Source organism: Chaetomium tenue (assembly GCF_020726465.1).
Source record: "Chaetomium tenue strain MPI-SDFR-AT-0079 chromosome Unknown F5144scaffold_5, whole genome shotgun sequence".
NCBI classification, from domain to species: Eukaryota; Fungi; Ascomycota; class Sordariomycetes; order Sordariales; family Chaetomiaceae; genus Chaetomium; species Chaetomium tenue.
Genome location: NW_027117333.1, coordinates 614,179 through 626,465, shown reverse-complemented (window position 1 = coordinate 626,465; position 12,287 = coordinate 614,179). Strand labels below are relative to the sequence as shown.

General features: G+C 55.8%; 2 protein-coding genes across 2 annotated transcripts; both read right to left on the bottom strand.

Moving 5' to 3' along the window:
- Positions 1-4,505: 4,505 nt before the first annotated feature.
- Positions 4,506-6,477, bottom strand: F5144DRAFT_652451 (S-adenosyl-L-methionine-dependent methyltransferase; the record flags this gene model as incomplete). The annotated part of the gene is made up of 13 exons (XM_066793054.1): positions 4,506-4,550; positions 4,690-4,709; positions 4,755-4,976; positions 5,032-5,116; positions 5,219-5,303; positions 5,424-5,533; positions 5,621-5,651; positions 5,745-5,757; positions 5,819-5,846; positions 5,912-5,978; positions 6,050-6,091; positions 6,159-6,298; positions 6,367-6,477. The coding sequence occupies 13 exons, from the start codon at positions 6,475-6,477 to the stop codon at positions 4,506-4,508; spliced, it is 999 nt and encodes a 332-aa protein (XP_066640920.1).
- A 425-nt stretch (positions 6,478-6,902) lies between these two features.
- On the bottom strand, positions 6,903-11,841 carry F5144DRAFT_576093 (uncharacterized protein). Its single transcript, XM_066789112.1, has 11 exons — positions 11,067-11,841; positions 10,919-11,006; positions 10,251-10,845; positions 9,519-10,188; positions 9,289-9,437; positions 9,101-9,223; positions 8,896-8,975; positions 8,597-8,758; positions 8,119-8,534; positions 7,353-7,936; positions 6,903-7,278 (listed from the first exon to the last, which is right to left on the bottom strand). Exons 1-11 carry the CDS (start codon positions 11,481-11,483, stop codon positions 7,074-7,076), a joined length of 3,489 nt encoding a protein of 1,162 aa, XP_066640919.1. The 5' UTR covers positions 11,484-11,841; the 3' UTR covers positions 6,903-7,073.
- Positions 11,842-12,287: the final 446 nt, after the last annotated feature.

The window sequence follows — 12,287 nt, the reverse complement described above, 5'->3', positions numbered from 1 at the left end:
TCTCTCTACCGCCGTGGGCCCTTGAGGCCTCAAGGTTCGCGGTCGGCCCCTGTTGCCCCTCCTCGAGCTGAGTCTCTGCTGTATCTTGCGGCAGGCGGTAAGGATAACGCTCCCCGCCGTCTTTTTGCCGCCTTGGCCGTCGTCCAGATCGGGTTGTTGGAGTCGGTTTTCGAAATCTGCAAGCCGTTTGTTTAGGTATAAGTCCAACGGTGGTACCCACGTCTCTGTCTCGAGGTTACGGATGGGGGTAGACTTAAAGGCTCCCGCCACAATCCTCAGGCTCTTGTTCTGGGCCTTCCCGAGGGCCTTGGTGATGCCTTTCTTCACCGGTTCGCCTCCCACATCCGTGGGAATGTGGAACGACGATGCGCCATAGGCCAGCGCTGACCGGATGCACTTTGTGTACACTTCTCGCGCTTTGGCTAGCCCCAGTCCCCACGTCGATGCCGCTAGCCTCGACAGGGCATAGCTCTGGGTCCTCAGCTTCTTCTCCACCGCCGCCAGGTGGGCTTCCCAGTTGAGCTTCCGGTCCAGCCAGACTCCCAGGAACCTGGCAGACTCCTTCGGTCTGACGGGGCTGGTGCCTCCCCCTGGGTTAGTGAGTTCCAGCTGGTTTGTCCACTGCCGTCGTCCCTTGTTGAAATGGATCAGTTCGCTCTTTTCCGGGGCGAACTTCATCCCCCGACTGTCCGCCCATCGCATGCATGTTTCCCACGCCGCCTCCAGTTGCCGGACATTGGCCTCGGGGTTTCGACCAAACACTAGGAGGTTGGTGTCATCCGCAAACCCCGTTATAGCCAAGTGAGGGTGCTCGTCTTTTAGCTGCTTGTATAATGAGGAAATATAGAGGATGAAGAGAACAGGGGAAAGGGGTGAGCCTTGGGGGACCCCTGCCCGAATTGCCGTCGGTGCCGCCGTCTTGCCGTCGAAAAGAAGGGTGGCCTCTCGACCAGTCAACCAGTCTCTCGTCCAGAGGACCAGCCACCTCGGGTAGCCCATTTCTCGCAAAGTTGCTAGCAGCCGGGTGTGGTTGACCGTGTCAAAGGCTCCTGAGATGTCCAGTTGCAATAGGGACGCCGCACCCTTCTGTCTCCACGCCTCCTGGACCTGGGCTACTACTAGCCGGACAGCCAGCTCTGTGGAGCGGTGTGCTCTGTTCCCCATTTGTTCATCTGGTAAGAGGCCGTTGACTTCTGCAGTTTGAGTGACCTTCCTGGCGACCACTGACTCTATTACCTTCCCTAGGGTTGGCAGCAGAGCAATGGGCCTGTATCCCCCCGGGGTCTGATACACCGGCGGAGCCTTTCCTGGTTTCGGTAGTACTACAGTCTTCGCCCTCTTGAAACGGTTCGGGAACCATCCTAGCTCCAGACACCTTGTCGCCAGAAGGGCGAGCACTTCAGCTAACGGTGCTCCGCACGCCTTCAGAAGGCCCATCGGGAGCAAATCCTCGCCTGGCGCCTTCCAGGGGCTTGCTCTTCCTATCGCTTCCGTGATCTCGGTCGGCGTCACTGCTTGTACAACGTCGAAGCCCGGGTTCCAGCTGCCCAAAAAGGTTTGATCTTCCACGTCCGTTAGGTTGGCCGGTGGATCCGGGAAGAACCTCTCGGCCAGTGCGCTAGCCTTCTGGTCGTGCGTTTCGGCCGTTACCTGCCCGGACGAGTCCTTGAATGCCGGTAGTCTCGGTGGTTCCGGCGGCAAAAAGCTCCGTAGCCTGGCCCATCTTTCCAAGCTCCACATCTGATCGGGCTTCTTTGCCTCGCTTGCTTCCTGCAGGTTGTTCCTCCAAGCCCTCGTCCGTGCTTCGCGCGTTGTTCTGGCAAGGTCCTTGAGCCTTTCGCCGAGCTCCTCCCAGCAGTACTCTGCCCGCGTCTCCTTCGCCAGCCTCTCGGCTTTCCTGGCCTTCCGGGCGGCCTGCTGCACTTCCACTGTCCACCAAGGAGAGCTGTAGCCACAGCTCGCCTTCCTCCTTGGAGTGCTTTCCCCCGCGACCCAGGTGAGCCACTCGACCAGGCTGCCGAAAGCTTTATCAAGACCCTCGACTGTTCGGGTCCTGGCCAGCAGCCCGTCCGGTCCCGGGTCTGTAAGTCCCATGGCCTTGCATAGCAGCTCTGATTCAGCCTTCACCCTCTCCCTGTCCATCTTCTTCCAGGCCCAGCCATCCGGTTGGGTTGGTCTCGGCCCATGCCCTTCCCCGACCTCGAGCACTTGTGGGTAGTGGTCTGACTTTCCACGGCATTCTTCCCCGTAGTATACTGTTTGGAGGTTTTCCGAAGTCCAGAAGTGGTCGATGGTTGACGGGCGGCCTCGCTGCCGCCCCTGGGGAGCTCGCGTTGTCGCCCCCCTTGGAGTTCTGATGGTGAGGTCCCACAAGGAACCCAGCTGCAGTAGGTCTTCCGATTTCCTATCGTAGCGTCCGAACTTGTCCCACAGTGGGTTCTTTAGGTTGAAGTCTCCTGCCAGAACCACCGGGTGGCTTGGCCTTGGCCGCCCTTGCAGGGCTCTCGGTACGTTCTCGCCGCCGGGAGGGTTGTATATGGACCAAAGCTCGAATCCGGGGTCTTCCCTTCCGAGGTCCGCCTCTGGAAACCACACGCGGCACCAATTCTCCGTGGCTTCGGAGTCCCACTGCCTGATTTCAAATCTTTTGCTTACATATATCGCTGCCCGCCCCTCTAGTTTGTGTACCAGGTGGTATCTGCTGCTCCGGGGGCAGTATGTAGACTTCGTCGCCTTATTAATCCACGGTTCTTGCACAGCCAAGAGGTCGTATTTGGCCTCTTCCAGCAACACTTCCAGTGTTTGCTTGATTCCTTCGGTGTTCCAGAGTAAAATTTTAATTTTCATCGCCTGCGACGGTGATCGAGTCCATCGTAGTGTCCCCCTCGGGGTCGCGTTGGTTCGGAGTAGCAGTGACCGCAGGGTTGGCGGCGACGGCAGGCGTTGGTCCGGTAGCCGGTTCGGGCGCCCGGGGCGGCGGAGCGGTGGTGTAGACACCGTTGACTACCGGGTTTGCGAACTGCACCCTCGGAGCCTCGAAGTTGATCCTGGTCTGCTGGGGGTCTAAGAGAGCCTGACGTTGGGCCGCAGCCGCATTCGTCGGTCTTCCTCTCAACCTCTTCCTGCCTACCACCTGATAGCTGTCGTCGTCCCTCTCCTCGCCCTCGAAGTTAAACGCGGGAGCGCTCGTAGGGGCCGTGCTGGCAGAGTTCGCCGCTGCGGTCTCATAAGTCCGTGGCCGGAACTGGTAGGCCTCCTTGGCCTTGGCGAGGGTCCTCGGCTTCTCCGGGCACTCTCCTGACCACGCCGGATGCCTTCCTCCGCAGGCCGGGCATCGGAGCGGGATTTCGTTTTTGTGAGTAGGGCACTGGTTCTCGCCGTCCCTGCCGCCCTCTCCATGGGCTTTCGTCCCGCAGCGCGGGCACAATGGGGTAGCCTTGCAATGATGTTGTGTGTGTCCCCACTTCCAGCACTTGTAGCACTGTGTTGGGCTGAGGGCAGCCCAGTAAGGCTCGCAGTCCAGTAGTTGAGCCCTCCAGATCACTCCCTCGTCGCACGCCTTGCGTGCTTCCTCCTGGGAGGTTAAAGCAACCAGCACTGTTGCCCGGGTCGCCTCCCTGTGTCTCGGCACTCTGAACTTCACTTTATCGACTGTGTGGAGGCCTGTTTGTTTCCCGAATTCCTCCTCGGTGACCCCCTGGAGGTCCTTCTTCCACACGCCCTTTAGCAGGACTGCAAAGGTTCTCTTGCTCTCCTCGGCCTGCTCTCCGAAAGCCTCCTTGATCCAGTTGGTGTTCATCGAGTGCCAATCTCTCGCGCCTGCGTTCTGGAATGTGACAATTGTATCGCCGCTGGGGAGCCTTCGGGTCGCGACTGCTCCCTTCTTGATAGACACCCGGTTGATGGCCTGGATGGTTTCTTGCGGGGTGCGTTTGGCGAGATCGGCTGGCATTCCTCTGCCTCTGACTAGAATCTCCTTGTTTATGCGGGTCGGCACTATCTTTGTCGGCGTGTTAGGCTGCGGCTGAGAGGGGGCAGCTCCATGAGCGGCCACTGCGGCCCAGGATCCTCTGTCCTGGGCTCCGGTTCCGTTGACGGCTGCCTTCATTTCCTCGGCCACCACCTTGCGGAGGTTGGCAAGCGAGATGTTTCCAGTCTGTGACTGAGACGCGTTGTGCACCTTCCGGACGGCTGCTAGCAGGTCCTGTCCCATGCCTCTGGCTGTCCCTTTCTTCTCGGGGTCTGCTAGTCCCACCAGCTCGTCAACCATCTTCTTGATAACCTCTATGTCGGAGGGTGGGGGTGAGAGGGGCGGGGTGGGGGGCAAGTGTCGGGACTGCTCTAGCCCACTTCTTCCCCTTTGGACTGGGGCAGTAGGGCCGGCCATCCCGCCTCCACTCAGGTCCGTTGGCATTTAAGCGGTTTAGTTCCGCATAAGGTTGCAGTCTAGACACGGGTTCCATTTGGTTTGCTATTTAATACTTGGACGATACTACCTACGCTACTCAGTTATCCTGCAAAACAGACTTCGACTCGGGAACAGACCCACGCTATTTGGGGCCTTTGTCAGTACGATAACCAAAACAACAGGCAGTGAAGCCTGGCTATTCCTTTGCCAGTGGCTTCGTGGTTTGTGAAGCGGCAGCAGTGGGCTGACTACCTACTTGCTGCTGTACCCTCACCACTTACCGTAGCAGCAGATTCACCACCTGCGGCATGAGTACCTTTACCACCTACGGCATAAGTACCTTTACCTGCGGCAGAAGTAGCCCCAACACTTGCGGCAGCAGTAGATCTACCACTGGCTGCCGCCGTGTGCACCTCCTTTTGCCCAGGCTTCCGTCCGTACACGCTCCGCATCAGAACGTTGGCGTGGACATCTGGGTTTCTCAATTGCACACGGAGAATGGCGGAATCGACAACGACCTTTAACAGACTCTGGTCCATGATCTCAGACCAGACGAACAAGATCCACCCTTGAGTCTACGCGTCAGTATCAAAATCGAACGCAGAAGGGGCAGTGGCGCTTACCCTGAGCGTCACGGGTGATGGCGGCTCGGGCATACGTCCCAATGTTTTTGAGGTTCTGGTCGTCCGGCCAAGAGCCAAATGGACACTGCTGATATAATTAGCATCCACAGACAGCCAGGTACCTAACCAACAACCTCAACAGCTCCCAGTAGCCAACAACAACAACACTAAACCAAGCCCAACTTACCTCAAACTCCCACTCATTCACATCCACGAACCCCGCCCTCCCAAACGCATCCTGCACCAACCCCTCCCCGACCACATCAAACGACCTGCCCATCCTCTCCCCCCCCCGCACAAACATCCTCCCCCACTCATGCAACGGCGACCCCTCCGCCACCGACCCATCCCCACTCCCAAACACGCACGACATCTCAAACGACTCCACGTACCCCCCCGGCTTGCAGCACCGGTACGCCTCGCGCAGCAGGCGCGGCCAGTCGGGCACGGAGCCGAACAGCAGGCGCATGTGCACGTAGTCGAAGTGGTTCGCGGGAAACGTCTAGTTTAGCGTGAAGTCTTCGATCTCGAAGTATAGGTTGGGGGGGACGAATTGGTCTTGGTGGGGCGAGATGTCGGTGCCGGTTACTTGGGTGTTGGGGTGGGCGTCGGCGAAGTCGCTGGGGGGGTGGGAGGGGAGGAGGGGTTAGTTGGGCTTTTTATTGGGGGGTGAGAGGGTGAGTAGGGTGGGGGGGTGGTGGTGGGGTGTTTACATTGCCCATTGTCCTGGGGCAGGGTGTCAGTGGAAGGCCCTTGGGTAGGGATCGCGCTCTTGAAGATCACTCACCGGTTCCGGTACCAACATCGAGTACTCGCTTTCAGGGGTTGGTTAGCATCTCGTACAGAAGTGAGGAGGGGGATTTGCGGGACGTGGACGTACCTCCAGGCCGTCCTGAAGCGGTGCCTTGAAGAGCCCTCCGTCGTGAACCAGAGTTATGCAGTCATGCCTTGCGCCAAGAATAACATTAGTTATCCGCTGCTGAGCATATTCTTGGAGATGCCGAGTAGAACAGCTCACATGAGATCAGCCGCCTCACAGTGCAATTCATCATTGGGTGTCCTATGCGCAGATTTTGCGTTAGGAAGCTTATGGAGATGATTATATCCCATTGGCAAGTCTGCGTTACCAATACCGGGCATTCGTGTGCCGAGTGCTGTGGAACCTTCGGCCATGGAGTGTCCTGTAGTCAAGTACGGCGGGCGGCAAGGACACTGTGGAGCTGGCATTATCGTGCTCGTAACCGGAGTCCTGTTCGTCGTTGAGGGGCTAATTGAGTATGGTACTGAAATCAGCAAATGGCAAAGGGGTTTAGGTATCACACGACCGGGCCTCACCTCTTCAGCCTCCTGTTGAGCTGGGAGAGAGTCCGCTGGTAGTACGGTCTCTGGTTCTGACTCGGACGACGTTGGGGACGGAGGGGGATTGGAGCCGGTTTGTGATGCCATGGTGGAATTTCAGTTACAATGCCTGTAACAAGAATGGTAGATTCTTGTTAGGAGGATAAGATGCGAAGGGCGAAGTTCCAGCGACAGTACCGGAGAAGAAAGAAGTTCCAAGAGCCCTTGGGACGCGGGTCCGAGCGGGATTAGTCGTTGACGGCGTGGAAACCATCGGGGGGGTCTCCTGCCCCTGGGAGAATGCCTCCTCAATGGGCTTTTGACTGGGGGAAGTTGCTATGGCAGGCCCCAACGCGCATTTTCTTGCTTGATTTTGCTGCCTGCATGGGATTAACGCAGACATTACCTAACTCGATGAACCATGCCTCCTTGGCGGGTACGCAACTGCAGCTACGGGGACAACAAACTTGAAATGGACTCTTTCCTCGCCATGGTTTGTTTGATGAATGGCAAAGCCAGTACTCCCATTTTACCCGATATCTACATAACATTTGAAAGGTAGTTAGAAGATTGTTAGGAGTAATATACCCACCAAGTAGGATAGGCTCTTCAAGATAATTATACATGCTGTATTGGCCAATCTTCCTAACTTCCGTTGATTAATCAACCCATCCCTTGCCTCATAACCCTTCCCCATAAACAATCTAGTCTTCGAATGCATACTTCCAGTTCGGAATGTCGTTTTCAATGTCTTTCAGCCGCTTCAGGACACTGTCACGATTATAAGCGTCAGTGTTAGCGTTGTATTGAGATCTGGTCCACTCGATTTGGTCGCTCGCCCATGTTCGGGCAAACTCGGAAACTTGGGAGAAGTAATGGGGGTAGAATTCGTTCCAATGGGCTGATAATCTACAGTTTCGGCTTCGTTAGATGGCATCCATAGGCTGCAAGCTCAACCAAGGAGGTTATCAACACCTACTTACCCTTCTGCTTCTGGAATGTGGAGTTCGAGAATTTGGAGTTGTGAGAAGATAGATGCCGTGATTGTGTCCAGTCGTGTGACCACGTCCTCAGACCTCAAGTACTCAAACACCCCCCGGGCTTCTCGCAACGGGGCCATGAAGGACTCGATGTCGGCGGCAGGGTCGGCGTTCCCCGAGTTGAGGGCACTTCGCACATAGCGTCTGAATCTAGCCTGGGCCATCGGGGCGTTAAAGATCTCAATCCGACCCTTTATCTCGTTGATGTTTTCCTCGAGAAGCGTGAAGTGGTTTGGGTTGGTGTTGGACCCGAGGGCTTCAAAAAGACGCCCGACAGGCTGTCGTATATCCGGGGAGCCGGGCGTCACGCGCGGTAGATTGGCGGGGAGTCCTTCCTGGTCAATCCATACGTTGCGCCAAAAGTGTTCGCTTCTTATAGCTGGTGTGTTAGTGCGCGGGCCTTCGGGCGTGATTTGGCCTACTTCGATCCAGCCACCGTTTCGATCGGATCTTCCATATCCAGCGGGGCGGGGGGCCCAGTGCCGGCCGTGGTTGGCGACAGCAGCAAAGCGAGATATTGTAACAACCTAAGCGCATCCAAGGTTTGTGAGCACGAGGGCACGGTCTTATGGTCTCTGCGAGGAGTAAATGCCAGAGGATGGAGAAAGGGGGGATGGATGGGTTTGATGAGAGGGAATACCAAAGTTGAACTCATAACCGAGGTATAATTAGGGGCAGTGGGGATTTCCAAATAGCAAAGAAAACTCACCGGTACGGTATGCTCAACCTGCGCAGTTTCGGGAGCAGCTCGGTCCTCATCGAGACGCACGGGAGAGACCACCGGATTGTCGCAGTCCCGTGATGCCATCTGCCACCACCGCCTCGCGATGCCCCGCAGTCCTTCTCGAAGGTGCCTCATATAAGCCCCCGTGGTTGGGTAGGTGAGAGAGTATTGCGCTACGATATGCCCGGCCACCGTCTTCCAATCCAAGGTGCGCCGCGGTCCGCGCTTCTCCAGCAAGGACACCTCAAAATCTCTCTTTTCAAACGACAAAGGGTTTCCCCATGAATCCCTGTTGTTTTGACTGCAGAAAAGCGGATCAAGATCACAGCTTGTAGTGTCGCAGTACAACGGCGGCGGCGGGGCCTTGCTCACTTGACAGCACAAGGCTTTTTCTCTCCCCCCTATTCGGTCTGTCAGTGGATGGGGGCAGTAGCAAAACGGCAAGAGGTAGACTGAAACTTACAGCTGCAGAGATTCCAGGAATCACCGCCCGACTGGGAGTCAACCTGAACCTCGGCTAACACTTCGCCATCGTCCTCCATCTTGCAGTTGGCATCCACGCACTCTGGTGCGCTCCCCCTCCATGTGCAGTCATGTAAGGGTGTGTCGTCTGGGCAACAGTATTCTGATTGAGTTGTGCGTGATTAGTTGCAAGTAGAGCCAACAAATGTACCCATACATGTTATGATAGGATATGAAGGATAGATACCCTCCCTGGCCTAGGAACATGGGGTGAGTAGGTGATGTGTCTTAAAAGCTTACTTGGTTCAATGCCAAAGGAGCAGCTTCCTTTCTTGGTGGCCACTTCTTTAGTCCCTGAATCGCAGCTGGGTTCCCCGAAGCTGTGTTTTTAACCTTACCGTTAGCTCATCTTCGTGATTCGTAGTAGCACTATTGCCACTACTGGTATGTAGTAACGGCGCGTGATAGTACGCAGAAGGGCATTAGCATCGGGGAGTGTTCATACCACTCGGTCCAGTAGCAGCCATCGATGGCGGTCTTCCAGTCGCCAGCCTCGCAACAGAAAACCTTGGAACCCCTGGCGCATTTATAAGGGTCCGATTCCCGGTCCTTTTCGGGGCCGCCGCCCCTACCATGCGGGTGGAATTGGTTAGCAGCCGAGCATCTGGGGTGGCCTTGGAGACGCTTTCTTACCAGTTTGAATCTAAAACTCTGGACTCGCCGGCATGGCACTGTCCATTGCAATCGCCCCATATGCCGCCGTCGTTGCCGGAACCTCGCCACACACATTTATTGGGCGCTGTACCTGAAGGGCAACAGATCGGCTTGCCCTCGTCCTCATCCTAACGTGGGTGTGTCGAATTAGCAGAAGCCGTGAGAAAATCTGACAGGAGTTGGCGCCGTGTAAGGAGAAGCCCACTTACACATCCATCCCGGTCCCATCCAACCAAGGTTTCGCCGTGGTCACATCTCAGGTCTCCAGTTGCCTTGCACGAGTAGTCCAACAGGGCTCTACACTCCTGCCCATTCTCGCCTTGCAGACTCTTACCCACGTTGCCCTTCGTCAAGGTCAGCGATAGGACGCCGTCCAAGTTTGGACCCGTATCGACATGCGCAACCTCGTAGCCCATCAGCCCGCTCATGGCCGAGAATTTGTCGTCGTCCGTGTCAGACGCCCAGATCATGGTGCCGCCGAAGCCCACCTCGTCGGCCCACTTGAGCTTGAGCTTGAAGGTGTCGGCGTCGTCGTACGATATCCACTGGTCCTTGTCAAACACGAGATATTTAACTGCGGCCTTCTTGTCGAACACGGGCTTGAGGTCTGGGAGTTGCTTGCGGATGGCTTGAATCTCGTAGTACATCAAGATGCCGCTGGTGTCTGAACAGGGACCTGGGCGGGCGCCGCCTTTGAACTTGCAGCCTGGGGTTGAGCAGTCCTTGTCGGAGAGCTCGAAAGAGCGGCCATAGAAGCCGTAGCCCAGGACTACTTGTGATGGTTTGACACCTACGCGCCAGAGAAGCTGGGTTGCCAGTTTGATCTCGGTGAGGTTGGTGTGTGCCTGGACAATGGCACCGATGGGGTTGTGGCGGTCCCTGTATGGAACGATCGTTAGCAGAAAGAAGCGCCAACTTTGATTGAAACTGAAGTAACTCACCAAGTGCCGTGAAGATCATAGCTCATCAAGTTGGTCCAATCCGCCCATTTCAACAGGCCAGGTAGATCAAACCATCTAAGATACCATAGTGAGGAAGGAATCGTGAATGTTAAGCCCAGCGGTCTCGGCGCAGCATTAAAGGTTAACCGCAGTGTTTTCATCAACAGAGTGAAGTTTTCGGTATCCTCGGGCTTGCCACCCCTATCGGGAGCACCGGGATACTCCCAATCGATGTCGAGGCCGTCAAAACCATACTTGTTCAAGAACTTGACGACACCATCCGCAAACTTTTGGCGGTTGCTTGCGGTGCGGGAGATCTCACCAAGCAGTGGCTGGGTGACGGTGTGGTTGTCTGAGAAGGTCCAGCCACCAACGGCAACGTAGACTTTGAGATTGGGATTGTACTTCTTGGTATCGACAGTCAGTTGCCACAAGTCCTCAGTGGTTTTGTCATCCATAGTGGTAAGCTCGTAGGTCTTAGGCTTAACGAAGGCAAAGGCGTAGTTGAGGTGGGTGAGCTCGCTCAGGGGTAGGTCGCTGGGAGACTTCTGGTTGCATCTCGACCGGTAGCTCCAGGTTTCGTAGTACCCAATGACTTGTGTTGGTACCAGAGTCAGCCATGGTTGATTCTTCAGTTCGTCGACATCCGTATCTCAAGAGCTACACACCTTTATTCCGTGACACGTTCTTGGGAGACCCCCCTGGTGGTTGGGGATTGAGGATACAGATAGACTGACAGCCAGGCTTGCAAAACTCCTAGCAGCAAAACGTCAGCACTTGAATGTGTTTTGCGGCCTGTGAACTCAAATCACATACCTCCGTGGTCCCGCAGAACCCGTGCTCACTGCAACAAGTTTTCAGGGGGCATGTTTTCCCCGGCGTTGCAGCGTATTGGCCGCATTCCGCCGTGGCATTGCAATTGGAAATGCACCCTTTACCACAGTACTCGGGGGAATAGCCGCAGTTGCCCGAGGGGCCGCAGCACGCTCCGTTAGAGCAGGGTCGGTTCTTGCCACAGGTGTAGGGGTCGTCTTCTACGCGGCGAGCATATCCCTTAGGAGGCCCTGCCATCGTAGAGACATTGGAAGCCCACTGTCGGGGACGCAACGGAGAGACGCTGCCGTGTACTTTGCCTTTTGTGCTATCATCTTTGGCGAGGTAAAAACTAAGAACGACTAGGAAGAGCAAGCTCAGGACGGAAATGTAAGAACGTTGCCCCTTAAAAGAAGGCATGGTGACGGTGGTTCAGAGTTCCAGACTAGGTAATAAGGGGTAGCCAAAAGCAGCGCCTTGGGCTGGAAATACTCGGGGTTGCCGTCAAAGCTATTGACACTCCCTGGATTGCTCACTCGATGCCGAACTTAAATTCTCCTGGTGACTTTCAGTCCTACGTGAGTGTATCAACCTCGGCCTGCAACCATACAGTTCTCGGGCGGTTACCTAGCCCGGGCACGTAGTCCTTCCTGACGCACGGAATCACAAGTTGTGATTTGTGTTGCAGCTTTTGACTAGCAGATCAAATACTGTAAAAGGTTTTCTTAAGTCAATGTACTACCATCCAAGAGTGGCTCAACGTCATAAGCTCACAAGGCTGCGCGAATCGTCTGACAGATCGCTCCTTCGCGACCCCTAATGGGACATCGAAATCCGGACACGTAAGCCAGGCTCACCGCGGGGCTGCCATTCTGCTGATCATAGTTACTGGCATGCCAATGCCGAACAGCTTATACGATGTAACGTACCGTGCATATAGAGCGTACCTACCTACCTAGGTAGGTAGTGGGTGTAAATGGCAGCACCGAACAATCCTTCGTCGATGCGGGCGATACAATCCTTCGTCGTCGATGATGCCGATGTTGATTCGCTATTATTCGAGGAGAACACTGATCAGCAATTCCGTGACATCACGTTTGCGTAGTTTCCAAGAGGAAACCGGAAATACCGGCTTCCAGTCACAGTTGTAAGCTTTTAACGACCCGAGTTGCCTCGGAGCAAGGTGCGGGTGACCAGAAAGCGGTGTAACGCAAGACGGGGAAT